At 40.7% G+C, this 26,918-nt stretch overlaps 2 protein-coding genes across 2 annotated transcripts in view; both read left to right on the forward strand.

The window, feature by feature from the left end:
- Window positions 1–16,241, forward strand: part of LOC110962929 (filamin-A-interacting protein 1) — a 69,726-nt gene extending 53,485 nt beyond the window's left edge. Inside the window, 12 exon segments of the mRNA XM_022211032.2 lie at window positions 5,774–6,362; window positions 6,364–6,529; window positions 6,532–6,678; window positions 6,681–6,796; window positions 6,798–7,386; window positions 7,389–7,486; window positions 7,488–7,571; window positions 7,573–7,627; window positions 7,630–7,678; window positions 7,680–8,547; window positions 10,674–10,731; window positions 15,525–16,241. Coding sequence (XP_022066724.2) covers window positions 5,774–6,362; window positions 6,364–6,529; window positions 6,532–6,678; window positions 6,681–6,796; window positions 6,798–7,386; window positions 7,389–7,486; window positions 7,488–7,571; window positions 7,573–7,627; window positions 7,630–7,678; window positions 7,680–8,547; window positions 10,674–10,731; window positions 15,525–15,565 — 2,860 coding nt within the window. The 3' untranslated portion in view covers window positions 15,566–16,241.
- A 659-nt stretch (window positions 16,242–16,900) lies between these two features.
- On the forward strand, window positions 16,901–26,555 carry LOC110962930 (cell cycle control protein 50A-like). Its single transcript, XM_022211034.2, has 7 exons — window positions 16,901–17,374; window positions 18,693–18,812; window positions 18,912–19,019; window positions 20,164–20,251; window positions 20,720–20,866; window positions 22,327–22,533; window positions 24,399–26,555. Exons 1-7 carry the CDS (start codon window positions 17,132–17,134, stop codon window positions 24,590–24,592), a joined length of 1,107 nt encoding a protein of 368 aa, XP_022066726.2. The 5' UTR covers window positions 16,901–17,131; the 3' UTR covers window positions 24,593–26,555.
- Window positions 26,556–26,918: the final 363 nt, after the last annotated feature.

Consider the following 26,918-nt stretch of genomic DNA (forward strand, 5'->3'; position numbering starts at 1 on the left):
TGTTGTGTTCTTCTATCTGGAAAGGTCCTCCTTGAAAAGCTCAGTGGGATTTATCTGCTTCAGTGAAAAATAAACATCATTTTCTATGCTGAGGCTGGTGGGAATATCTTTAGTTTTTCAGGCGTTTGGTTGTAAATAAAAACACTGGACAAATAAAATGTTGACCTGATGATGGTGCCAGTAACCACGGTTTATCCTGAGGGGAACATGAATGTGGACACCAAATGTCACAGCAATCCATTCATTAGTTGTTGAGATATTTTAGTCTGGACCAGTGGCGGCTGGTTTTTCACAAAGCAGCTATTTGTTCCTCATTTCATACAGTTTTTCTTTGGCCAGCAGTGGGAGGATTTGTTGGTAAGAAAGCAGACACCGGAACGAAGTGAATGAGGAGATAACGCAGATATGTTTTTGTGCTGTTGCTCTTCTTTTGCTCTGTTTTGACTGTTGAATATTCTTCAGAAAACAACTCCAGCAAAACAGTGTAAAAGTGATGATATTATCTGATGCAGTGACAGTCACGGGAGATGACATTTTCTCCTGAGAATACACGCTTTAAAATAACAGCAAATGACAAGAGGTTGCTGTCATTGGCTTTACAGAAACCTTCTCACATTTGTCCAGCGAGAGTTGGAATGCGTGCGGCAGAACAAGAGGTTTCCTCCCACATCTCCAAAGTTACAAGCGGCCAGTAAAAATGCAAACGAAACCACAAAACACAGACAAATAATGTTCTCTCTTGTCTTGGTGATATTTATGTACAATGTGGATTTGGAATAATGAAGAGCAGTGATAGACAGCCTCTGCATCTGTAAGCTCTTTGCATTGCTCATGTTTGGCTCAAGGAGGAGCCGCTGCAATGCAAACCACAGGCCTCCTCTGCTGTCTGAAGCTATGATCTCACACACATACAATTTAGCCACTATGGAGAATTTATATCCATGTCCTTTGGCTTTGCACGATACAGGGGGATTAAAAAAATGAAAGGCACTGCAAGTTTGGCATTGTCCTCTCCAAAACAAAATCTCTCGCCTTGCATTGTTGCCTCGTTTCTATGGAAACTCTGCAAGGAAGGCAGCAGACTTTTGCATCAAACCGGAGCAACATTTTAGGGTAAGAAACAGAAAGAAGAGACGTTTGAACTGGAAAGTGGATTTCTGTGTTTTGTCACCTGCTGTCCAGTCGCACCTCCTCCCCTGAGGGAGAACAAAACAGCCAGAAGGAAGACTTGAACTCCTCCTCCTCAGTGTCCAAACAAGGGCAGGGCCTCTGTGGCCCATATATGGATCGGTGGGTGACATCAGCAGCCAGCCGAGCGGCGCTGTTCGGCACAACATCCACCTTTCTCATTGTCCACCGATGACATGTTTGGAATGTGATGGCTAATTCCCCGCGGAGTCGGGGCCCCTCCTTCCTTCCCTCTCTGACCCCCAGAGGCTCTCAGCAGCAGCAGTTTGGCTCCTGCACAGCTTTAAAAACTCCCTCAGATATGGATCAACCTGCCCTGCATCCCAGCTGGTTGGTAAGTTGAGCAGAGTTTGGGAGAAGTAATTTTTTTGGCCACAGGAGGAGCAAGCAGTAAAAGGGTTTGTGTAGAATTTGAGGGAGATTTTTTTGATCCACACTTGTAGAACACTTGTAGAACAGTTCTGGGACCTTTTTCTGTATTCGAGTGTCTGATGTAATTGTGCATGAAGCGGCTGCAGACTCTCTGAGACCCACATAGACTCCCGCAGAGATTGGTTAAACATCGACACAGAACAAGTTGAGTTCAGTGAACTTTGTGTCTCTGAATGTTACCTTATCCAGTAGTTTGGTGCAAGCTTAAATCAATCAAAGTATGAAAATGTCTATAGAGATTCTTAGCAAATCCGCTTGTCAGAGTTTCAGAGTCAGGTTTATTATTTTTTTATTTAAAAAAAAAATCATTGTTCTAAAGGTGAATTCACACAGTGTTGAACTGGTGGCATGACTGCAAATAAATTCAAGGGAAAAACATGAGCAGACAGAAGTAGATGTAAATTTCCAGGGATGATGCAAACTCAGGCAAACACATGTCCCCATGAGTTGCAAATGTTTCAGCATGAGTGGATGATTTGCACACCATGAATCTAAATGTTTAACCTTCAGAGATGAGACAGAGAACAAAAGTCTGTCACAAAGCATAAACTCAGCTGCTAGTTATGGTTCTTACAGCTAACATCTGTACACCAAAGCCTGACTTCACCAGAGAAACAATACAAGCTGATGCTAGTTTTTTAGGTGGGTTAAAAAGAGTGGTATTTACCAAGGTCTTGCAGTCCTTTGAATAAGCATATGTTAAATTTCTACTTTTCAGATAGGTAGTGGTTCAGATGGGTCAGGACCACTGACTCTTAAAGTTGGAGGAACCCATCATGGCAGTTCCTGACTCTTAATAATTTCCAGCTAGTCCTGAAATGAGCAAAGACGATGAGAAAGAGTGGAGCTAAGACGAGCCATGCAAACATCTCTGCGCAGTGAACCGTGCTGTCACAGCACTCATCTGTCACTCAAAGAAGCCACAGCTGTAATTAAGCATAACTTTAAGCTTTAATACAATTTAAGGTGGGTGACTTACAATACAGGCTGCACAGTGAACTGGTGGTTAGCACTTTCGCCTAGCAGTAAGAAGATCCCCGGTTCAAATCCCGGCCTGGACCTGGGATCTTTCTGCATGGAGTTTGCATGTTCTCCCTGTGCATGCGTGGGTTTTCTCCGCGTACTCCGGCTTCCTCCCACAGTCCAAAAATATGCTGAGGTTAATTGACTATTCTAAATTGCCTGTAGGTGTGAATGTGAGTGTGATTGTTCGTCTGTATATGTAGCCCTGCGACAGACTGGCGACCTGTCCAGGGTGTCCCCTGCCTTCGCCTGAGTCAGCTGGAATAGGCTCCAGCACCCCCCGCAACCCTAGTGAGGATAAAGCGGTGTATAGAGAATGGATGGATGGATGGACTTGCAGTACATAAAAATTCACACATCATACAGTTGTCATGAACAGGTTAATTAGCTGTAGAGATCAAAAGCATTTCTTGTACCAGGCTGCAAACGTGTTTATTTCTGCTGTAAAGTTGGACATTTTAACATGGGTGTCTATGGAGAGTGACTCAGTTTGTGGCCAGCTCCAAGTAGACATTCAAAGGATTGCAGTTCATGGCAGTGCCATGTTGGCTATATTTTTCAGCCCTGGAGATTGCTGCTTCATTTTAACCTGAACCATAAACCCAACCAAAACCTTCTGGTGATTATAAACCTAACAAAAATAGTTTAGTTGTCCAAATATAACCAAACAGGGACTGAAAAAGAAGATAGTAATAAAAGAAAAAATAATAATGTGTCATTTTTGGATTCATCAACCAATTTTGACCTAAGTATGTGGACTATTTTGGTTGTTTAGAATGAATAAACAGAGAATGGTCTACCTCTAAAATTTAAGCCAAATTTTTCTTGTTTTGCTTTTATTTGTCTGAACATGCTGTACAGGTTTGGGAAGTTGCTTTCGCATTTGTGGATCAAAAACCAGGATAACAGAATTTGTGCCATACTTTCATTCTTGACAACCTGGAAGCTCTGAAACTATTTTTGATTGTTATGGAAAACTATTGAAACCCACATCAATTCAAGTCTGTCTGGTAGAATGACCACAAGCTTCTAGTTCCTGACTTGCAGCTGTAATTCTTCCCTGTACTGCACTTTGGACAATATTTCAGGTCCTAATCTGCTTCTTTTTATTTCCTTTGTTGCCTCCTTTTTCTTGCTGTTTGCTTTTGTTCTGCTTGCCTCCCTCTCTGTCCAGGATCTGGGTTAATGCTCCCATGCTGCTTCTTTGAAGACAGACTACCATCTATCACCCATCTGATACAACAATAGAGGAAACTGTAGAGTAGCTGACATGATGGTTATTTTAATTTGGTCAAAAAGTGTCATGGGAAAGACAAAATAAGAATACACAGATGCCTGAGGGTAATTTGCGTTCCTTATTCAAATCCAATTATTTATGCTTATAATCAAAAATTTTTAGTATTTTGTTGTGAAATTGATTCAGGATAGGGGGCATCTGTGTTGAGGCATCAACAGACACTTCCATAAATGTTTGGACACTGGCACTATTTTCAGCATTTCAGCTTTGTACACCACCACAATGGATTCGAGATGTGCTTTTAGTGCAGACTTTCAGCTTTAATTTGAGGGTATTTACATTAAAGATCAGGTAAGCGGTGTAGGAATTACAACACATCTGATGTGCCCTCCACCTTTTTAAGTGACTAAAAGTATTTGTACAAACTAACATAATCAAAAATTAAATTGTTGCTTTTAATATTTGGTTGCAAATAGTTTATAGTCAATGACAGTCTGAAGTCTGGAACCCATGGACATTACCAGATGTTGGGTTTCATCCCTGGTGATGCTCTCCGGGCCTCTACTGCTCCTGTATTCAGTTTCGGATTGTTCTTCGGACATTTTCCTTTCAGTTTTGTCTTCAGTAAGTGAAATTCATGTTCAGCTGGATTCACGTCAGATGATTGACTTGGCTGTTGCAGAACATCCAACTTCTTTGCCTTAAAAAACTCTTTGGTTGCTTTTACAGTATTCTTCAGGTCATTGTCCTTCTGCACCATGAAGCACCCTCCAATGAGTTCTGAAGCATTTGAGCAGATTATAATGCCTGAAACATTTCAAAATTCATCCTGCTGCTTTTGTCAGCAGTCACATCATCAATAAATATAAATGAACCAGTTCCATTGGCAGTCATACAGGCATATACCATTATACTACCACCACCGTGCTTCACTGATTAGCTGGTATCCTTTTGATCATGAGCAGTTCCTTCCCTTCTCTAGACTCTTCTATTCCCATCATTCTGGTACAAATTGATCTTTGTCTCATCCGTCCATGAGATGTTGTTCCAGAACTGCACAGGCTCTTTTAGATAGTTTTTTTTTTTTTTTTGGCAAACTTTAATCTGGCCTTCCTGTGTTTGATACTCATCAACAGTTTACACCTTGTAGTGAACCCTCTGTATTCACTCTCGTGAAATCTTTTCTTAATTGTTGGCTTTTACTTCCTGGAGAGTGTTCTTGATCTGGCTAGCTGTTGTGAATTTTTTTTTTTTTGACCAGGGAAAGGATTCTTCATCATCCACCACACTTGTTTTCCGTGTTCTTCTGGGTCTTTTGGCTTTGCTGAGCTCACCAGTGTGTTCTTCCTTTTTAAGAATGTACCAAACAGTGACTTAGCCTCATCTAATGCTTTTGCTATCTCCCTGATGTGTTTGTTTTGATTTTTCTACCTATTGATGGCTTGCTTCACTGATAGTGACAGCTCTTTGGACTTCATATTGAGACCTGACCTCATCAGATTCCAAATGCAAATACCACATTTGAACTCTAGATCTTTGATCTGCTCTTTGTTCATGAAGTAATGAGGGAATAACACACACCTGGTCATGGGACAGCTGAGCAGCCAATTGTCCAGTTACGTTTGGTCTTGTGTAAAGGTGGAGGGCACATATAAAGTGTGTTGTAATTCATACATCGTTCACCTGAATTGAATGTAAATGCCCTCAAATTAAAGCTCAAAGTCTGCTCTTAAAGCACACCTTGATTGTTTAATTTCAAATCCATTGTGGTGGTGTACAGAGCCAAAATACTGAAAATTGTCTCAATGTCCAAATATGTATAGACCTGACAGTATCTGTTAAAAATGTTTGATATAACTTTGACTCACATCTTGGATTGGCTCTGTTTTTTAGACTCAAAAGGCTGTTGGAACAGGAGAAGGTCTACCAGGCTCGTAAAGACAAGGACCACAACAGGAGACTGGAAAAAGTCAGAGCAGAGCTGGTTAAGCTCAAGTCCTTTGCTCTGATGCTGGTAGACGAGCGGCAGCTGCACATCGAGCAGATCGACCAACAAAGCCAGAAGGTCCAGGACCTCACTCAGAAGCTGCAGGAAAAAGATCAGCGATTGGCAGCTGTAAGTGACACTGCCAAGGAGGACAGCCAGAAGGTCCTCAAGCTGGAGGCTGAGCTGGAGCACAAAGCAGCCAAGTTTACACAGGAACACGAGGAGATGACGGCCAAGCTGGCAAACCAAGAATCCCAAAGCCGGCAGCTGAGGCTGAAACTGGCTGGATTGGGACAGAAGATTGAAGAGCTGGAAGAGAGCAACAAAGTGCTGCAGAAATCCGATGAGGACTTGCAGGAGCTAAGAGAGAAGATCAGCAAAGGGGAGTGTGGGAATTCTTCTCTGATGGCAGAGCTGGAGAACCTACGGAAGAGAGTGCTGGAGATGGAAGGCAAGGATGAGGAGATCACCAAAACAGAGAATCAGTGCAAGGAGGCTGAGGAAGAGGCTACAGGATGAGGAGAACCACAGCAAGGAGCTGAGGCTGGAGGTGGACAAACTCCAGAAGAGAATGGTTGAACTGGAGAAACTGGAGGTGGCGTTCAACAAGAGCAAAACAGAGTGTTCACAGCTTCACACAAACCTGGAAAAGGAGAAACGTGTGTGAAGGATTTAGCTGGTGAGCTGGATATGGTGAAAAGTCGACTGAAAGAACTAGAGTCCTCAGAGTCGAAGTTTGAAAAAGCAGAAATGGTCCTCAAAGATGATCTCATGAAGCTGAAGTCCTTCACAGTTATACTGGTGGATGAAAGGAAAACATGGCAGAGAGACTTAAGCAAGAAGAACAGAAGAGTGATGATTTAAGTAAGATGTTCAAAGCAGAGCAAGGCAAGGTTACAGAGGTGACAGAGAAACTGATTGAGGAGAGCAAAAAAACTTCTCAAATTCAAATCAGAAATGGAGATCCAAGTGACAACTCTCACTATGGAGAAAGATGAGTTAAAAAATAAGCTTGCAAGTGAAGAGGAAAAATGTAGAGAGTTAAATAACAAGCTGAGTTCAATGAAAATAAGAATGGATGGACTAGAGGAGACAGACAGGGAAATGCAGAGAAAGTGGGCCAACAAGGACAATAGCAGAAATCCAGATGAAGACAACAAAGTAAAAGAGCTCACGCTAGAAATCGAAAGACTTAAGAGCAGGCTGAAGCAACTTGAGGTGGTGGAGGGAGATTTAATGAAAACTGAGGATGAGTATGATCTACTGGAGAAGAAATTCAGAACAGAGCAGGATAAAGCAAACGCCCTTTCTAAGCTGCTGGAAGATATGAAAAGTCAGATTGCCAGAAACAAAGCCATAGAGAAAGGAGAAGTCATGAGTCCAGAGGCCGAGCTGAGAATTCGCTGCAAATTGGAGGAAGCTAAAACCAGAGAACTGAGAGCAGACGTCCAGGCCCTGAAGGAGAAAATCCACGAACTGATGAACAAGGAGGACCAGCTCTCCCAGCTGCAGGTTGATTTCTTGTCCTCCAACAGAGGTTCATGGAGGAGGAGGAGAAGAAAAAGAGTATGAGTCAAGAAGTGGAGAACCTTACCAAAGAACTGGAGGCCACCAAGCGCCTACAGTCGCGCCTTGAGGCCCAGTATGAACGGCAGGAGGATGGTGGATGTCCCAGTTACCTCCACAGCTGTCCAGACAGATGTGAATGACCAGTGAGCCTGCTGAGGACGAGACAGCAGCAGGATTTATCCGGAATCAGTTCTGGAGGAGAATCACTTAATGAGCAACCTCAGACAACGTGGCCTTAAAAAAGCCGACGGTTCTTGAACGATACCCTCCAGCTTCAGCAGAGCCCGGGGCGAAGAAGTCTTGGATACCCTGGATGAAAAAGAAGGAGGCCATCACTCTCACTCAGACCACTCCTGAGAAGACCAACGGGGCATCTTTGCTCCATCAACCTGAAATGACCATGTCCCCGAAGCCAGGTCAGCCACTACACATTCGAGTGACTCCCGATCACGAGAACAGCACTGCCACCTTGGAGATCACCAGCCCTCGAGCTGAGGATTTCTTCTCCAGCACCACCATAATACCAACTCTTGGTCTTCAGAAACCCCGCATCACAATTGTCCCTAAACCCACAACAGTGACCTCAAAGGCCAAGACCTGTGATGGGATGGGAGGTCTGGATAGAGCCAAATCTCCCGTCACGATAACCACCATCTCCAGAGCAAAGAGTCCAGACAAGACCAATGGCAGCCTCCAGTCGCCGGTGTCCATCATTACAGTCAGCACCACTCCTGTGGCTGAAGTATGTGCTTCATCCGAGCCCCACGAAATTACCTCAGGTCGCACAGTAATCAAGATGACCCCGGAGAAGCAGCCAGGACCTGCACCTGTCAGGAAATACAATGGAAACAGCAACATCATCACAACAGAGGACAACAAGATCCATATCCACTTGGGTCCACAGTTTAAGAGGCCTTCAGAGTCCTGCAGCAGTCCTTTGCTCACATTGAGACCCGTTGGATTGAGCTCAGACAGCAAGGAAACACTGACAGGAACAGTCCTTCGCTCCCCACGTCAAGCCTCAGTGGCAAAGACGACTCAGAGCAAAATGACAAGCAGCATCACAATCACTCCCATCACCTCAGCAGCCTCCAGGCCGACGCAGTCAGTGGTGAGAGCTTCAATAACTCTAATGTCCTCCATCTGTCTTTCTGTCTGAATGCATTTCTGGAGGCGTGAATGACATTTCCTCTTTTCATTTTGCAAAAATGTCTAATCTAATTTTTTACATTGCAGTTGCTTCTGAAATGTTTCAAAATGAAATCAGGTGGTGTGTGCTTCCTAGATAGCACTCGCTCCAGGTATCCAACAGCAGGTTCATAAACACATGGTATGAACTAACATCGGAATGATCTGCAATGCATTAGACCCCACCCCACAGAGGTTTTTCCAGGAGTCTGGCAGAGACAAACACAAATTTACCAACTGACAAATTCACTCCTTTGAACTAAGTGTAGGAAGTTACTGAGCACTGAGGATGTTTGACTTCTGAGCACTTGAAATGCATTGTGTCAAAAAATGGTGTCAATTAATATGGATGAAGGTGATCCCTGGTTAACCCCAACACACTGCAGTGAACACTCCCAGTAAGCACTGATTTGGCGATTTGAAGGTTACTAAATTTAGGTTGATTGTGGGTGAATTTGGTTGAAAAGCAAAGATTTTGTGGACAAACTGTTGTTTAAACACCATTTCAATGTGAAACAGCTCCAATCCACAAATTATAATTTAATTTTGTTTACATCTAATGGATTAATGAACAATACCTTGAACGATTACAATTATACCAGTGGAAGTGCTTAAAACAAATGAATGAAGACTATATCCACTTAAAAAAACGTTTTAGTTTTCTAAAACTCAGAACTTCTGCTACATTTACACCTCCCTTAGACACTACTCCAACAGTTTAGGACCTATAAAACAGACACTTTTGGAAATGGTGATGACCCCATTTTAAATTTAAAACTCCAGGATTGTGTTTTAGCCTGGATTTTACCCATGTTCGCTTTCTGTTCAGTTTCACTATGTACCGTATTCACGTGTCTTCAGAAAGGCAGAAAAGACCTCTGCCTTTGCTATTTAGTTTAAGTAACAGTTGCACCTCAGTTCCAAAAATTCCAATAAAATGAAACAAAACCAAATTTAAAGAGGCGAAATAGGAAATAAAGTCATTAACCGGTGAAATCTATACATTAGAATTTACAACAAAATTTAGATTTTAATAGGGTTAAATCTATCTAGCTGGAAATAAAGACTGATTCTTACAATGGAAATGCTGGTAGAGAAAAACTGCCTCACAAGGTTCTTAGTCCCTGGAGGAAACCCCTAGAAATACTTTTGGTGTCATTTGCAGTATGTTTGTGTTCTCCTGAAGTATAATGAATTCTCTCATAAAATCTTTTGCATTACCTTATATTAACGATCTAATAAAATATGTAGTAGAACACCACCAATAGCAACTACATACACAATAAGTGCACCTTCAGTCAGTGTCAGGCACAAGTTTGCAGGATTGCATTTAGAGAGGAAATTTAAGGAACTGGTTCACCAGCTCTCTGGCTGATTGCTGTTGAGGCTGATTGAAAGAATTTCACTGAATTCTGGGATGACAGATCTATGATTGCGATTGTAACCCGACTGTTGTTTGGTTGTTACGATTCTGACTGTACTGAAGCTACAGGTTCACCCATCACAGCCAGGCAGAGCAGCTGCAGATGAGCTCACAAGCCAGCAGCAGGATACTTGAGTATCTGCCTTTTACAACGAGTAGTGAGAAATAAACGCATCACATCACTTCTGCTTTGTTATGGAAATGTTGTGGTGAAGCCACAGCTGAGTGAGCACTGACTCTCAGTTGTAGGCACAACCAGCAGCTAACTACTGCATAATACATGAAATTGAACTGGAATACAGCTCTGTGGCTCACAGTAAATGAGAATCTTACCTCAAGGTAACACAAAAGTGAATATAAGAGAATACAAAATGTTTGCAAGGGCAAAAGTACTTCAGACAATGTTCCCATTGGGATTTTGTAGAGTTTCTTTGAGCCATCACAGCTAAGGACAGTGATTGTGGAACCAAAGCCATGCTTACTGGGATGTAGCCATTTTCTCTCCTTGCCATTTTTTCTTTGACATATTGTGAAAACAACAGGCCAGCGCTGTACGCTGTATATTGTGTTTCTCATCCCAGCTTTAATCCTTGTTTCTCATGTTGGTTTGTTTGTTGATGTTTCAGCCCAGTTCGGATGCGCAGTCAGCTCGGAGCGCAGCCACACGGATCCCTGTATCAAAAGGTATGAAACCAAGCAGCACCAAGGCGGTTCTGGGTGTATCCACGGTGACAAGGTTAGAGTCACGGGCCGAGGGCCAGGCAATGAAAATCGAGCTGAGGAAGTCAACATTGTGCAGCTCTGCCTCTGCAGGAGGAGGCAAGAGCTGAGGGATTAACATGCTGCCATGACAACGACTCAGATCGAACCTCTCATGACTGAGTTTATCACAGAATCTGCTGCCAGATATGACATACAAGCCACATCTGTATAGATTCACCACTGGGACTGTGTGATGGCACCTTTTCCAACAGCTTAGCTTTCTAAACGGACTTTCACGTTGCTACTATACTTGTTTTCAGGTAATATTTATACCATTTGAGGGGTATTTAGGGTCTTACGTTGATGCACCTTTCTTTGCATGAAAAGCTCTGCTGATTTAGACGCATTCTGAATAACTCCATCCTGCTGCTCCCTTGTAGTAGGTTTAGACTGTTAATCTCATCATTCATATTTTTATAGCATGTGTTTATTTCACCACTGCTTGTGGAAATCTCCATTTACTGAGGCACTGTGAATTGTTTGAACTGCCATCATTTGTGACAGGCACCTAAATAAAAACTATTTATCTCCGAACCAAGTGCACATTGCTTCGTAGATTTCATTTCATTGTCTGTGTGTGTGTGTGAGAGAGCTTTGTGTGACATACATGATATTAACCCATGTGTCTCATCTCAACATTAGCTGTGAAAACTAATTTTCAGAGCTTACAAGCCTGTGTGGAAATAATAGTGCATTTAATGAAAACTGAAAACTTCATTGAGTTTGTATATCACAGCTTTATACATCCAGCTAACTAGATAGGTTTACGAATTTCCACACGTATGACAAAAAAAACCAAAAACAACATACTGTATTTAGGTCTAATAGTTCCGCAGAAACACTCATTCTACACAGATTCAAAATACAAATGCAATGAATCCATTAATGGCAGGTTTGGACTTCACAAGATTTCTATCTGATAATATGGTTACTATGTCCGACGAACTGATTGCCGAGTCGAAGATTCTTGCCTGACAGACTACACATACCATTCAGTCATACCTTCCTGTCTTTTAAGACTGCCAGGAAGGAAGTACTAAACAAAAATTTAACATTGTCCTGTTGGTGATCATCATGGACATGTTTCAAAAGCGGTCACACAACAGAGGAAAAGGTCCAAAATATTCTGGTCTTTTTTGTTTTTGATGTTATGAGGTGTCAAGATGCAGCAGCAGTTGTCATAAAGTTTGATACACCAAAGCCTGCAATTGGTTGGCCCTTCAATTGGCCCTGTTGGTTGCTTCCATTGTCTTACTTCATACGTACTTATAGAACTAGAGTGACGTCCAGTAGCTGTAACTAGAGATGCAGTCAAACCTCGTTCCAGTAGACGTTTGTGCTGCCTTACGCCTTTATTGACTTCCTGTAGTGGAAAGGGGCCTTATGGAACAAGAACTGCCCATAGCCTACAGCTAACTAACTGAATCCATAGTAATACTTACGCTTTCTTCCCCCCAAGCCCAAGACCTAAATATGAAGGAAGAGTTATAGAAAGAGTAATTTCATTCCTGATCTGATTCTAGTTGGGGACCATTTTTTGCATCTACTTATCGCTCATATTTCTACATACACCAGTCAACCATCACATCAAAACTGCTGATAGATGAAGTGAATAATATTGATTATGCTGTTGCCAGATCACTTGTAAATGGGTGACGTATATTACACTGCAAGCTAACAGTCAGTTTTTGAAGTTGATGTTTTGTGATAGCAGGAAAAATTCCACTTATGAATTTGAGACACCTTGATATGGACCAAATCTCCAAAATAGCAGGTTTTGTTGGTTGTTACCAGAATGCTAAGGTCAGTACCTACCAAAAATGGTCCAGGGAAGGAGAACCAATGAACCAGAGATGGGATCTATGGTGCCCAAGACTTATTTGGTGGCCTTCAACTGTGGGAACTTGGTGCTGCTACAAATTTAAATCAACAAATAGCAGAATAAGATCAATACTCAACAGAGACACTGAGAGGGCAACAAGATGGCAATTGTTATTCTCTACAAGGTTATCTTTTCTGAGTTAAACCAACCAGTTTTAAGATCTGCACTTAAATTAGGCTAGTGTTTTTTATGTTGTGACTGGACGGTGTGTATCAGCAAGGTAAGTAGCTCAACAAAGGAAAAAGACTTAAACTGTGGACAAACAGAAGAAAGGAAGAAATAGGTATTAGTCTAGTTCCAGGTTCAAATAAAGGACCAAATTCTCAAAGAGACATTTGAGTTACTGATGACCTCTCAACCATAGACTGTATAAGAAGATGGATGGCGCATCACTGCTTCCTTCTACTTTGCAACATGGAAGCACAATATAGCAGAAATGTTTGCTCCCATCGTGTGCTGACGGCATTGACTACCAGAGCAGCACTATTAACTCTGACTTGGAGACATGATATCGTTGTCCTCCTGCCCAATTAAAATGTGAACAAACACCCCTTGAACTTCTCGTAACATCAGTTGCCACCATCTTGCCAGTGGTTGATGCACACTGTATGCTCATGATTTTCTAGCTCGCTACATATCCCCAACCTTTCCCCACAGACTGGTTGTGCTCTTAGTTTACAGTGTAGATTACCATATAGGTACTAGATCTTTTCAGCATTGCATATGAGACAGTAAGCATTTAGCTCCTTCTTGTGGACAAGTATGAAAATACATAATGGTGCAAGATTTACTCCAGGAAGAAACTGATCCCATTTAGAAATGTGACACCTCTAAATCATAAACCTGCAGCAGTAGCAGCTTCACACATTCTCTGATGGTCGTCTACCTGCAAACTCTGATTAAACACACATCAATAAACCACAATTATCTGTAGGCTGTCGAGTTTTCTGAAAGGAGACCAGGGAGCCAAAGGAAATGCTGTGATCTCAACAAATCAACTCTACTGACTTAATTAGAGTCAAGCCAGGAGAACGAGAGAGTGGGAAATACCGCTGATGTAAGGTAGGCTGGAAATTAAACACTGCAGTGAGGACTGAGAAGAAGCATCTGGAAAACAGAAGGATGAACACGAGGAGAGTGTAAAACACTGAATCACAACAAGATGAGTCTTTGTTTCAGCTGTGGTGTGTTGGCCGTGACTCTCTCAAGGCTGCTGCTGCTTAGATTTAAGTGGATCAAATACTCCTCCTGGGAACAACATCAGAGGCTCAACAGGATTATGAAAATCACATCTGAGCCTGGTCATACAGAGTCCTGTTCCTCTGAGAAAACACCTCAGATGATCCGTGTAGGACAAGGAACTAGTTATTTTCAATGCTGGTTCATTTGTTCATTTTTACGTAAATATATAATCTTTTATTTAGCCTATAAATTCCTACTTTGAGAAAATGTACCACACACAGTCCAAAAGCTGATTATATTCACCCTCAATAAGGAAAACACTAAATTCTGACACTGGAGACACTGAAACTGGAGTTTTTACTAAAAAAAAAAAACCTAAAACCAGTCAATTATAATCCTCGACATTGTTGCTTAAGTAAGAAATAACTAAATAAGTGATCACCCTTAGCATCTGCTCTTTTTTCTTTAGATATTTCTTATATCGGTTCTTGTTTTTTGTGAAACGTTGCTGTTTTTACTCTCGCAGACCCTTTCAAAAGAAAAGCAACTATTTGATTGAATTACTCACAACTTACTAAGCATAATTAATAATCAGCTAAACTGATTTTAAAAACATCCTCATTCCAGGTTCACTTATTCACTTTTTCTAGCCTCTGTGTAATGTGATGGTCCAGTTGTCATGGAGATGGGGATGTAATAAGATCTTCATGACATCGCAGCAGACTCAATAAGCAGGAGTCCATGAGATGTGATTGAAAGTACAAAAAAATAATGGACGATGCGGTAAGATGTTTTTGTCCAAAGTCAGGACTGAAAGTTTTTAGAACTCATAATCCGCTACTTGTGCATCGTGATATTTTTGCATTAAAATGTCTAAAAACAACTTGAAGAGTATTATAAAGTTTGTTGACTTGACTTCCATTACTCCGGATATTTCTCACAATGGTTACGAGAGAAATTACTAATTTTATACAATATATTTCAATACAGGTGGCCACTCCTGAGATCATTACTCACACAGGGGTGGCACAATATCTACTTAGGTTGTTTTTTTCTGCACGTCTCTGAAGGCCAAGCAGTCTTTCTTTTGGTCACTTGATCTTATCACATGCTTATGCACAAAGACAGCTATGTAGAAGTACATGAGAACTCATAAACAGTACAATAAGCGCTTTATGTGAACCCTCGACGGATTCAAATCTGACAAGGTCATTCTTTTTTATTACCTCATGAAGCTTGCACGATAACTACAAATTGAATTGCACGTATAACCAAAATGTCCTTGTTCTACTCAGGACAATCACCTAGTTAAGACATCACACTGTGTCCCTTCAGCCTTTAGTGTCTGACTTTTGGCTGCAGGTTCTGGGTCAGTGTTTCATTGTTCAGCAGTTTCCAGAGTTCTTCAAAGTATTTTTCGTCTGTGCAAGAGCTTCATGTAAATCCACAGCTAAACCTGAATCATACACACTTTAACTAGTAAAAACATTTGCAACATACATTTTTATTTTGTCCATACATATTTCACTGACATTAAGGTGCTGAAATGGCTTTTGGTCAAGTTATCTAAGGTGTTAGTTAGGACTAAAATGAAGATTATTGTTTACAATGCGGTCTTGATGGAAACACATGTATCTATTTTCCTCTACAGGTTCACTGATGGAGGTCGTTGCAGCAAACAGCCATCGCTGAACTGTGAGGAAAGTTGAAGGTGATGGAACACTTTCTCCTCCTCGGGCTGCTGCCACATGGGCAAATCACAAGCTGTTACTCAGAAGGGATGTGTACATTTACATGTCCTGCTTCTTGATGGCCAGCTCTATATGTGTTGCGATATCTAAACTTTAAGCCTGGTCTGATAATTACATTAACAAACAAGTGACATGAAGAAGCACCAAGAATATAATCCGATTATTGTGGTTAACAAAACATAACAGTGATTGTTTTATTTTGAACAACCAACAGACTCAAATCTCCAAATATGAAATTCATAATAAAGTAAGACAGAGACAATGTTTTGGATTTTCAGCAAATGTTTAGGATTTGAGGTACTTGCTGATTCATTTTCTATCAGTTAATTGAAGTACTGATTGGAGCTCTAATTTAATCAGAAAATAGTAGATTTCCCATGTTTGCTATTTATGTACAAATAAATATAGAATTGGTGTCACATGTGAGTAAAGAAAATCAGAATGAGGTTGGAAAAAATAAGCTTTACAGCTAATTTTTGACATTGTATGAAAAAAAAATGTGTCAGTTATAAATAAATCTGGACATTATGGTTAAAATGATGTTGTGAGGAAGTTTCAGAATCTTCCTTTTATTTTGTTAGTTTCTATTTAATCATAAAGATGGATTTACAAACCTGTTTTTGTTGAAAGTTGCTGAATTGGTAAATCAATCACTTGCAGGTTTGAAGTGTCTTTGAGGCACGCTAAACCTAAGTATATATTACTTGTATGGACATAAGCATACACAATGCTTATCCTGTTCTGTCTGCTTCCTTAAATGGTCCACTACACAAACAATCAGTTTTTCCAACAGTATGGTTTTCAAACTACACAATACATCTTGCCAATACTTATGAATGAATAATCACTTCATGGTGATGGAACAATAAATACTGACAATATATGAGCTTTGAACTGTCCATCAGTGGGTGTATGTGGCAATGAAAGAAACTTTTATGAACAGTGACACTAAAAACTACATTTAGAAAATATTCTCAATTGTTATTTCTCCTTGTCCTATACAGACAATAAGGAAACAAACTGGGACATTACTCATCTGTGATCGTATGTCAATTTGTTGACATTTATGGTGCATTTACTTTTTCACGTAAATCTAATAATACACTTCTGAAAAAATGTGTGTGATAACAATGCTCTCGAATATTTGGAAATTAAGAACACTCAAATGTTAAAATTACACATATCACCGGTGTAACACCCGTTTCATGTCCCTTAAATGCAGAATATGTCATATATTATACGGACGGAATCGGTACCAAAAATAATTTCCCATATTCCTGCGAGCACTTGAAGGCAGCTGTCGACTTCCTGGAGGAGAAGCTGTTGCTAGCTCTTTAGCTAGCTTCCTTGTGACTAATAATAATGGGTTTAATGGCAGTTAACTAAAAACTTATGAATACATAGCTTAAATTCGCGGTGTTTCCAAATAACTGACATTCAGTAGCTAACGCTGCTAGCTAGCTAACGCCAGCTACAACTTAGCAATCAGTAGCTTCGAGCAGCAATCATGATGGCGTCCAGCTACAACGCCAAAGACGAGGATGGACATATCACCGTGTCCGGACCTGGCGGCGGGACTCTGCGGAGCAAGAAGCCCGAAAACACCGCGTTTAAACAGCAGAGACTCCCAGCATGGCAGCCCATCCTCACAGCGGGCACCGTCCTCCCTGCCTTCTTCATCATCGGCCTCATCTTCATCCCCATCGGCATCGGCCTGTACGTTACCTCCAACAACATCAAGGAGTTTGAGGTAACGTTGGGTGAAATGTCAAGTCAAGACAACAGCAGCATGAACTTTATATTCAACACGTATTTTAAGCAATCCAATAACTCGCATATTTACTCACATCGATGTAATACAATTCCCCGAAGAGCTGCCTGTGTGCTCAGATCCGTCACACCAAATTCAATTCAAAAATCGTGCATTTTACATTGATTTATCACAGTGGTAGTTTTCATGTCTCATATTACATGATGTGGGCATCATTTAAAGGCTGTATTTTAGTGGATCATTCGGCTATCATGCTTCTAAAATGCTCTTTTATTTCAATTGTAAAATTTCACACTAAAGCCACGAAAGTAATTAGTACTGATTTGTGAGTGTGCTATTCACACAAGGGTGTCAAGAGGCATCCTCTGGTGGGGTCTTGTCCTCCCCAACACCAAGTAAATTCCAATCCCTCCCCCCATTAAACAGTAGAAACTATGTTAAACATGTCCTCCTTTTGCGAAGCCTGTCACTGGATCTGCTTGTATTTTCATTTTAAGTTCTTTCATTTTACATTATGATCAACAATGGCATATCATCAGGGATGTTTCTTGGGGTCATCAGGTGTTTTGAGTCTTTCAGCATTCGCACATCTTAACTCAGGAGACCCAGTGGGATAGATTAAGCTCCAGTTTCTGTCCAGGTAGCACACCACCACCCATGGGTAACATGTTGGCATGACTGTAAGAACAGCTATTGTGGTGACTAAGACAGATCTGAAATGTGTCAGGTGAATGTCTGAAGCTGTAGCATTGTTCAGGTTTCACGGACTGTATTCAGGATTTTGCAGAAACGTTAACACACCTACCGATGTCCTATTTTGCTGCCCACAGCTGGCTGTGAGTCAGAATCTTTCCTCTGAATTTAATAAACACCTGCAGCATCACACAGCAGCAATAATCTAATCAGGGCACGATCAGTCCAGATTTGACCGCCACACATCCGACAGGTCATCTTTTTCACACAGATTCCAGATTTATACAGTGGAATTATTTGTATTGAAGCTTCTTTGGACGATTCCTGAGATCTAGTAGCGATGCCAGGGTATTTTTTTTATTAAGCTGAACCATAATCATTGTGCACAGAATTACATGTCAGTGTTGTAATGTTGTGGTGAATTAACAACTGAAATAAACCCAGATCCCCCCCAGTGTCTGACTCAAGGTTGCTCTCTTGGAATATTTTTCTGTTATTGTTGCCATGCTGCAGGATAGATATAAGGAATGATGAGATGCATCCCTGATCGTACTGAGTGATTTATAAAGGTTTGTGTATTTACAGAATGTTTATATGTTTGCAGATTGATTACACAGGAGTTGACATGTCTAGTCCCTGCTTCAACTGCTCCCAGAACTTCAGCTGGAACAGCACAAAGCCTTGTACCTGCACAATACCCTTCTACCTGGACCAGCCCTATGAAGTAAGGATTATAATTTTGCATGTGAAAATATTCCAAATACAGCCAGGCAGGAACCAGATGGATCGATTTATCATTTTCATTTTTTATTTCAATCAACAGAGCAACGTCTTCATGTATTACGGCCTCTCCAACTTCTACCAGAATCACCGTCGCTATGTGAAGTCGAGAGACGACAGTCAGCTGAATGGAGACATGGAATCTCTCACGGTTTGTTGAACAAGATGTCCCAGTAACACATGACTTAGAACACAGAGTAGCGTTGAGCAGCTGCACACAAGAGTTCAGGTTAGTGTGCTGAAGTTTTATAAGTTACACTGCAGCCACAGTCACTGCAGCATCCTGCCAGTCTGATCATTCAAAGGACACGAAAACACAGAATTTACTGTTAATTCAAACAGCTCTCCCTGGAGGAAACACTCACTCAGTGCTTGTTGGCAGACCGCAAATTCCTCGATGCAATAACAGTGATTTTGTTGCATTATATTAAAATGCATACAGTGTTTATGGTTTAGTAGTTCATCAAACTACACAGAAAATCTCCTCCATTGTCTGAAGCTTTCTGCAAGCAGCTTGACTTTTTAACCGTCCTTTTGTCCTCATTTACAGGCATGAAAAAAAATATTGTTTCCTTGTCTGGAAAAAAAAGCAAAAAAATTCCCCAAATTTCTGAAAATTTGCAAAACCTCCGGGAAGAAAATTCCAATAATTCATTAAAGGTTTTCCTTAAAAGTTTTGTTAAAAAAAAAAAAAAAAAAAAATTGGCAAGAAAATTCTTGTAAATATTTTCCAAAAATTACTAAACACCTTCCAAAAAATCATAACAATATCTGAAGTGATTACATATATATCAGTAAATCTTCTAATATTTTCTTGGTTGATTTTTTGTGGATGTTCTTAAGAAACATTTTTTTAACATTCGCTTTTTCACCAAAAAATGTTCCAAAAATTCACCAAAATGTTGAAAATGTGGACATCAGAAGTTTCACCATGAAAGTGTTTTTTTCCCCCACAGGTTTTCAAAGTTTAAAACGGGTCAATTTTGACCCACAGGACAACACGAGGGTTAAATCTTTGATCTGTTAGACAGCAGTCTTGCTCATCTGTGAACACTTACTAAGTTAAGATAAAACCTCAGTTTTCATAATTATTTGTGACTTGTCGTGATGAGGAATTCAAAATTGCTTTAATGTGATGATCCAAGAAGGAGAAAACAAGCTCCATGCAATTTTTACAGCCCCTGTTGTGAGTTAAGCTCCTAAGTCGTGTGTGTTGGATCAGAAATGTGTTCCTTGCAGCTTCAGCATGTGGTGCCGTTTATCTCTCATCTAAATTTCATCCTCATCTATCACAGAAACCCAGCAAGGAGTGCGAGCCGTATGCTTCACACGAAAACAAGCCGATTGCACCATGTGGGGCCATCGCCAACAGCATGTTTAATGGTGAGCAGACGTTCTTTATTTTAGGATTATTGCGTTTATTGGCTTTTTTTTTAATGACGAAGATATGAAACGGCCAAAAAATAAAGGATAAGAACGACACATGGAGTCACACACACACAGGGAGGCAGTAAAAGTCTGAGGCCGATCTCATTATGATCATCTGCACAGCTAAATAAACAGATGTGACTTATCTTATTTGAAGTTCTGCTCACAGAGGTGGATGGGTAAAACTGAGCTTTGATGTCACAAATAAATAGTTTCCAAATTATGAGAGCAGCCATTGATGTTTGAAATGTTGCACACCAGTGGAGAAAGATCAGCCTCTGAGCTAATAGACTCGCACAGTTTGTTATGTTGAGTTTTAAAACTGAAGTAGCTGTGCCAGGATCGGGCTGAATCAGCATTTTGGAAATATCTGAGAGTGTTTCAAGGCTAGAGCTCAGTCAACCATGGTTACTTTACTTGCAGACACGCTGGAGCTGTTTTACAACGACCCCAACGGCACAAAGATCCAGATTCCTCTGACGACCACAGGAATCGCCTGGTGGACGGACAAGCACGTGAAGTTCAGGAACCCTGGGGGCAACAACCCCAACCTCACAGCTGTTTTTCAAGGTATCAGCAGGAGCTTTTATGTAGCTCATCTCCCTGAGGGGTGACTGGCTTTTCCACTTAGCTTTGGCCGTTGTGGTGAAGATGAGAGATGGTTTTCCTTCTCCAGCTTGCCATTAGCTGAGTATCGTGGTTATCAAAGCCTGAAAAACCCACATCACATGCTTTTTTAATTTCGATTCAGTCCTACATACACCGTCCTGCCGCTACAAATAGTCATGACGGCATCACACATGGATTAGTGCTCTGCTGAAAACAGTCTCCAACAAATGCTTAAAAACTACAGCGACCTGCTGTATTAAGACATTACTGTTTTTTTTCATGAAACTGCAAATGTCTGATGTTTCTATAGATTAACATCTTCAAAAAACTATTGCAGACAGACTCACACATTGTTGATGATGTCAGAGAGATTTGTTAACAATGAGAAAAAGTAGAACAGTGCCAACCGTCTTGTCTTGGAGCTTTTAGGCCACCTTCAAAGAACCACCAGTCTCATGATTTAATGTAAAGTTTTTGACATTAAAAAATGTCTCTCTGTGTCAGTTTTCAGCTTTACACTATTTTCTGCTGAATTTGTTGATGTTTTCAAGAAAAATGAGAAGCATTTGGAAGAAAGTCTGTAAATTCATAAGAACATGGAGCGTTTTCTCTTTTTCTTTGGAGAGAGTTATGAAGAAGGTCAAGTTGTAGTAACAGACTTTGGTACAAAAACTAAAACAAGAAAAGCACTCAGAGAGCGCAGTACTCTGTCAGGCTGCTCAGTCATTGTGTCATTTCGGGCGGATGAAATCTTTAATAAAAAATGACCTTGCGCTGAGCACAGGCGTGTGTTATGCATGTGTATGGATATCAAATCACGTGACCTACATTGTAGCTGGGGGAGGGAATTGATGGGGCTCGGAAACACCCCCACAATTTAATCAATTGTTTCTTGTATCATTTCCTATGGATTAGTCCACAACGGTTGGTTAGTACTGGAATCGCTATCACGTGATCGTCACCAGGAAGCTGATGCAGTGTTCACTTGCAGTCGTAGTTACAGTGACGCTATCTCGCAATGATACAGAAATCTTTTACAAATCTGTGGATCCAGACTATGCGCTGCATCACTGCCAAAATCTAATCAGGTGGTCCTTGTCATTTTTTGATCTTCCCTGAAAATTTCATCCAAATCCATCTGTTTTTGAGTAATGTTGCTCACAAAGACAAATGTACGCCGATTGTCACGTAACTCTACTAAATAAAACTGGTGGAAATACCTAAGACGTATTTCATAGCAAGATGATGGAAACGTATCAAGGATTTTTTTTTCCAAATCTGCGCCTTTTAATGCGTAAACTGGACCCCAGAAAGTTGAAGTGGACAAAGCAGCTAATACTCTTTCCCAGCTTAATCACTAATAAGTTTTTTTTTTTTTTTTGTGCAAAAGGCTCTGCTTCATCACTGCTGTTTCATTTAAGGAACAACGAAGCCGGTGAACTGGCGTAAGCCTGTGTACGAGCTGGACGTTGATCCGGAGAACAACGGCTTCATCAACGAGGACTTCATCGTGTGGATGAGAACCGCCGCCCTGCCGACCTTCCGCAAACTCTACCGCATCATCCAGAAGAAGAACAACATGGTTCCTACTCTGCCCAGAGGCAACTACACCCTGGAAGTGGTCTACAGTATCCTTCATGTCAAACTGCACACACTGCACAAAACCTGGTTGTTATTAAATCCAACACAACAGACTAAGAAATGCTGATGAAGGTCTTGGTGAATAGCAGTTTCAGTTTAAATACCTGGATGTGACAGTTTTTATGATGCTGCAAAGCCGTGGAAGCCCCACATCTGTCCAGAGAAAGACATTAAACGTAAAAATTAGTAACATACACCATTTTGCTCAGTAAGATGAACAGCATAATGTCTGATTATCACAGTGATTCCCAAACTGACTTTGATGATTTGTCCGGGGAGAAGAATGAAATGTAAAATATGAAGAGTTTTTTTATGTGTTGAAGTAGGAAAACTATCGATGATCGTTGATCAAGCACGTCTTAATAATCCATCATCTTCTAAATTCGCTGTCAGGTTAATAAGTGAACGTCTTTTGCATGTAAAAGTACAGCAGACAAACATGGGGGCTGCTGCTCTGTCATTCTCTCAGCTGTAGTTTAAGCTTCAGGATAGGGTTCGTCTTTCACTTCCTGTCTGTTATTGCTTTCAAATTCCCTTGGCTACAGGAGACGACCACAGCGACCTCCGAGCAGCAACCTGCTTGAATATTGCAGCATTTGAGTAAAAAATAATATGTTGAAAATGTGCAGTTGAAACTCTTGGAACTCACAAAATCACGAGGATTACGGTTTGTTCTCACTTCTTAGATCTCTACATACTTGTGTGATATCATTTTAATTCCGTTCTGCATGAAAGATGTCCCACTACTGTCTGTGGTTTTAATGAATCTGGTGAGCTCCTCAAGAGCTAGTATATTCAGGCTTGACCTGAATATTTGGCAGCCAACATTAGTGTGAATGAACTTTACTAGCTCCCTCCATTGATCTCACCACCAGTCGAAATTTTTGCAACCTTTAAACAGGAGCAAACCCAAGGACCTGCTTATGTTATGTTGAGACTGATGGATCATGTGAGCCAGCAAGTCAGAAAAACTGGGCTTTTGTTTTCTTGATGGCCAACAGTGGGATTGAGAGGTCACTGGAGAGGGAAACCAACCATTGCTGTGTAATTTGATCTAAATCTGTCTGCCAGAGAACAATTCAAAGAAGCAGCACAAACAGAACCTTCAATCGATACTTTGTTTTGTTTTTGTCATTGGTCTTTCTCAGTGGTACTTCGTCATTTTTAAGGCACACGTTGTTTTTCAGTCATGATGATGTGTTAGAGTGAAAAGAGACTAAATAATGATGCATTTTTAATTCACAAAACCCAGTATCAAGTTGGTTGTTGAATCAATAACTTGATAATCAAATTATGTCTTTATGTGCGTTTCAAAGTCCTGTCACAAATATTTTTGTTGACATTTTCTTTTGAGGGGTTTTCATGTAAAACTGTTCCACCAAACCAGGCTCTCCCCATCTCTGTTTTGCGGAGACACATCACAGCTCCCTTGGGATTTGTTTAAAGAAATGCAACAAGCCACAATTTATTTACCCCGCGGCAATATGATGGTGACATGCAGCCAGACTATTATGATCTACAGAACTGGCCTGCAAAGTAAAACTATGTCCTGGAGAAATAAGCTGGATGTCCTGTAGAGGGCACTGTTTCTGTGTTTTAACCTTAATCTACTGGCTGGTGTTCTCATTTAGTGGCTTTGCAGAACATGGTCTCCTTAATGCAACATCAGCATCATAAAGCAGCCATTCAGTGTCCACAGGGCGACTTTTCAGATCTTTGAGGTTTTGTAAATTATTGTAAATTGATTACATTCAGTCCCAACTCCAGGAAGAAAGTGGAGATCAATGTTGACAAAATTTGTGTCGCTGAGATTTTCTGCAAACCGTTTCCATCTTTAACCAGTCGAACCCAGATTATCCTGTTCGCAGCTTCGAAGGCAGGAAGCGGATGATCCTGAGCACCATCTCCTGGATGGGAGGCAAGAACCCGTTCCTGGGCATCGCCTACATCACCGTGGGCTCCGTCTGCTTCTTTCTGGGCGTCGTCCTGCTGATCATCCACCACAAGTACGGCAACCGCAACAACAGCGCCGACATCTCCAACTGAGACGCTGACGCCGCTCCGGCTCACCTCTGCTGCAGTGAACAGGGATCCAGCGACTCATCTGTGAGGGTGAATCCAGAGGACAGAGTAGATACAAGACAAAACCGAACATAAAGTAACTTCTTGAAGGGTCAAACATTAATTTTAGAGTGCAAATGTCTGAATAATGGTTGATTATTTGCCAAAGTGAGAGGAAAAGAAGCTTAAATTTAACAGCCACAGTCAAAATGAAAGAAATTAGAAACAACTTGCGGAGGTGTTACACCCAAACTACCCATTGTGAGTTTGCCAAAATATTAGATAGGAGTTTATGGGTTCTATCTTCAATGAATAATTTGTGCTTTTTCAGAGAGTTGGATGACAAGATCAACAACTAACATGTTCATAAATGAGCTTTAGAGGTGCAGGTAGATGGATTTTGTCACAGTTAAAGTAAACCAGTCAGCTGTTTGCCTCTGTTTCCTGCCTCTATAGTCGCTAAGCTAACCAGTTGCTAGCTGTAGCGTATGTTTACTACACAGACAGGATAGTGGTGTTAGTTTAAACATGTCTCGCCGCACTCTCTGTTCTTCTTGCCTGTTTCATTGCTCTGGACGTCGATGCAAGAGTTAGTGTTCAATGTGGCCTCTCCATGAAGACAATATCGGTTCAGATGAAGCAGCTTCTATGTCCGTTCATTCCTGATCTTTTGCCGAAACAAACAAAAAAAAAAATACTGTCACTTTTGAAATGTGATTTGTGTCAAAAACGTGACTCTTTTCGCTCATCTCTTGCATTGTAATCGGTCAGTTGATTTGTCCGTCTAATTAATGGACACTGACTTTGAACACGAGTTAGTTGTTATTCACGTTTAAAAAGAAGTGTCCCAAATTCTCTGACTTCGACTCCCAAAGGCTAAAGATTAGTTTTCCTTTTAAGATAGTAAACTGAATGGATTTTGGGCAGTTTTTCTCACATTTAGTGATCAAACGATTTGGTAGGTAAAACAGCCATCAGGTTAATTGAGAGCGATTAAGATAGAGGCTTTAAAAGCTGTTGAATTAGCAATGAGCTGGTCACTTGTGTAGAAAACTGTTTAGTTGTTGAGTGATTGATACAGACATTCATGTTGCTCAATGAAAAGCTCAACCAAGATCTAAAGATCCTCGTAAAAACAAAAAAAAATCTACTTTGGAATGACTCTGGATGTTTGAGTAGCTTTAGGATCTCTGACGGTGCAGCTGCAGCGAGCTGGTCTGTTCCTGTTGCATGCTGGTCGGCTGAGATGCTGATGTGATCATGGAGCTGCTCCGGCGGCTCGTCTTTGTGCCTCGTTTCGTCCGTAACCTCGTCCTGCTTTCAGACTGAATTCATGCTTTTACGAGTCGTCACACTTTAAAACGTGCCGAGCGATTTCCACATTAGAGGGAACGCAACTTGTTTGGAAGCTGTACAAATAACGTGTTGATTTTTTTTTTATTTATTTTAGTTTTTTACTTTTTTCATGTTTGCATCGTAAAGCCAGTATTTGCACGCTAGACCTCAGGGGCTTTGAGTCTAAAGGTGGATGGAGCTATTTGTTGTGAGTGTGTAAATGTTAACCAGAAAAAATGCACATGGACTCGGTGTTGTCGCTTCATTCTTTGTCGTTCACATGCAGTAATAATAGATTAAGAAGACAGCATGATAGAACAGTATCAGTACGTGTGCTTAAATGTGTTGCCACTGCACAGAGTGAATTAATGTTTTCCAGCCACATTCTGCCATTTTCAGCTGAAATGAGCTGAAGCTGCAGCCAAATACTTGTTTAAATAGATGCAGCATGTTGAAATGTGATGAGTAAAATGTGTTGTTTTTTTTAAATTTTCTTTTGCTACATTTTATTGAGATGAGCTAATAGAAGCACTGGATTTGACATTTGTTTTTGATACTCCGCTTGTGTTGTGTTGTTGCTTTAAAATAATAAATTTGTCTTTTAAAAACGTGATTGGTTGTTCTCCTGCTTTGTTCTTCATTTGCATTATTAGTAAGTGAATAATTTCAATTAGTCAAGTGATTTGTTTCTTTGAAAATGGCTAGATAAAGCTTTAATGATGCTTTGGAAGGAAATTGACATGATTTAGCTGCACAAAACAGGTTTAACATGAGAATCATAACTTAATAACAGATCTATGCAAAAAAAATATATAAGTGGAATTATTTATTCTATAATATAAATTGATGGAAATTGTGTAATTGTTGGAAAGGAAATGTGCTGTTTAATGTTCTATGTGAGGAAAAATGAATCTGTACTTTGTCAGAATTAATGTTTGGTGGCTGTGAATGTAGGAAGCACATTTCTAACTTAAAG

Source organism: Acanthochromis polyacanthus, chromosome 16 (assembly GCF_021347895.1).
Source record: "Acanthochromis polyacanthus isolate Apoly-LR-REF ecotype Palm Island chromosome 16, KAUST_Apoly_ChrSc, whole genome shotgun sequence".
In the NCBI taxonomy this organism is placed as follows: Eukaryota; Metazoa; Chordata; class Actinopteri; family Pomacentridae; genus Acanthochromis; species Acanthochromis polyacanthus.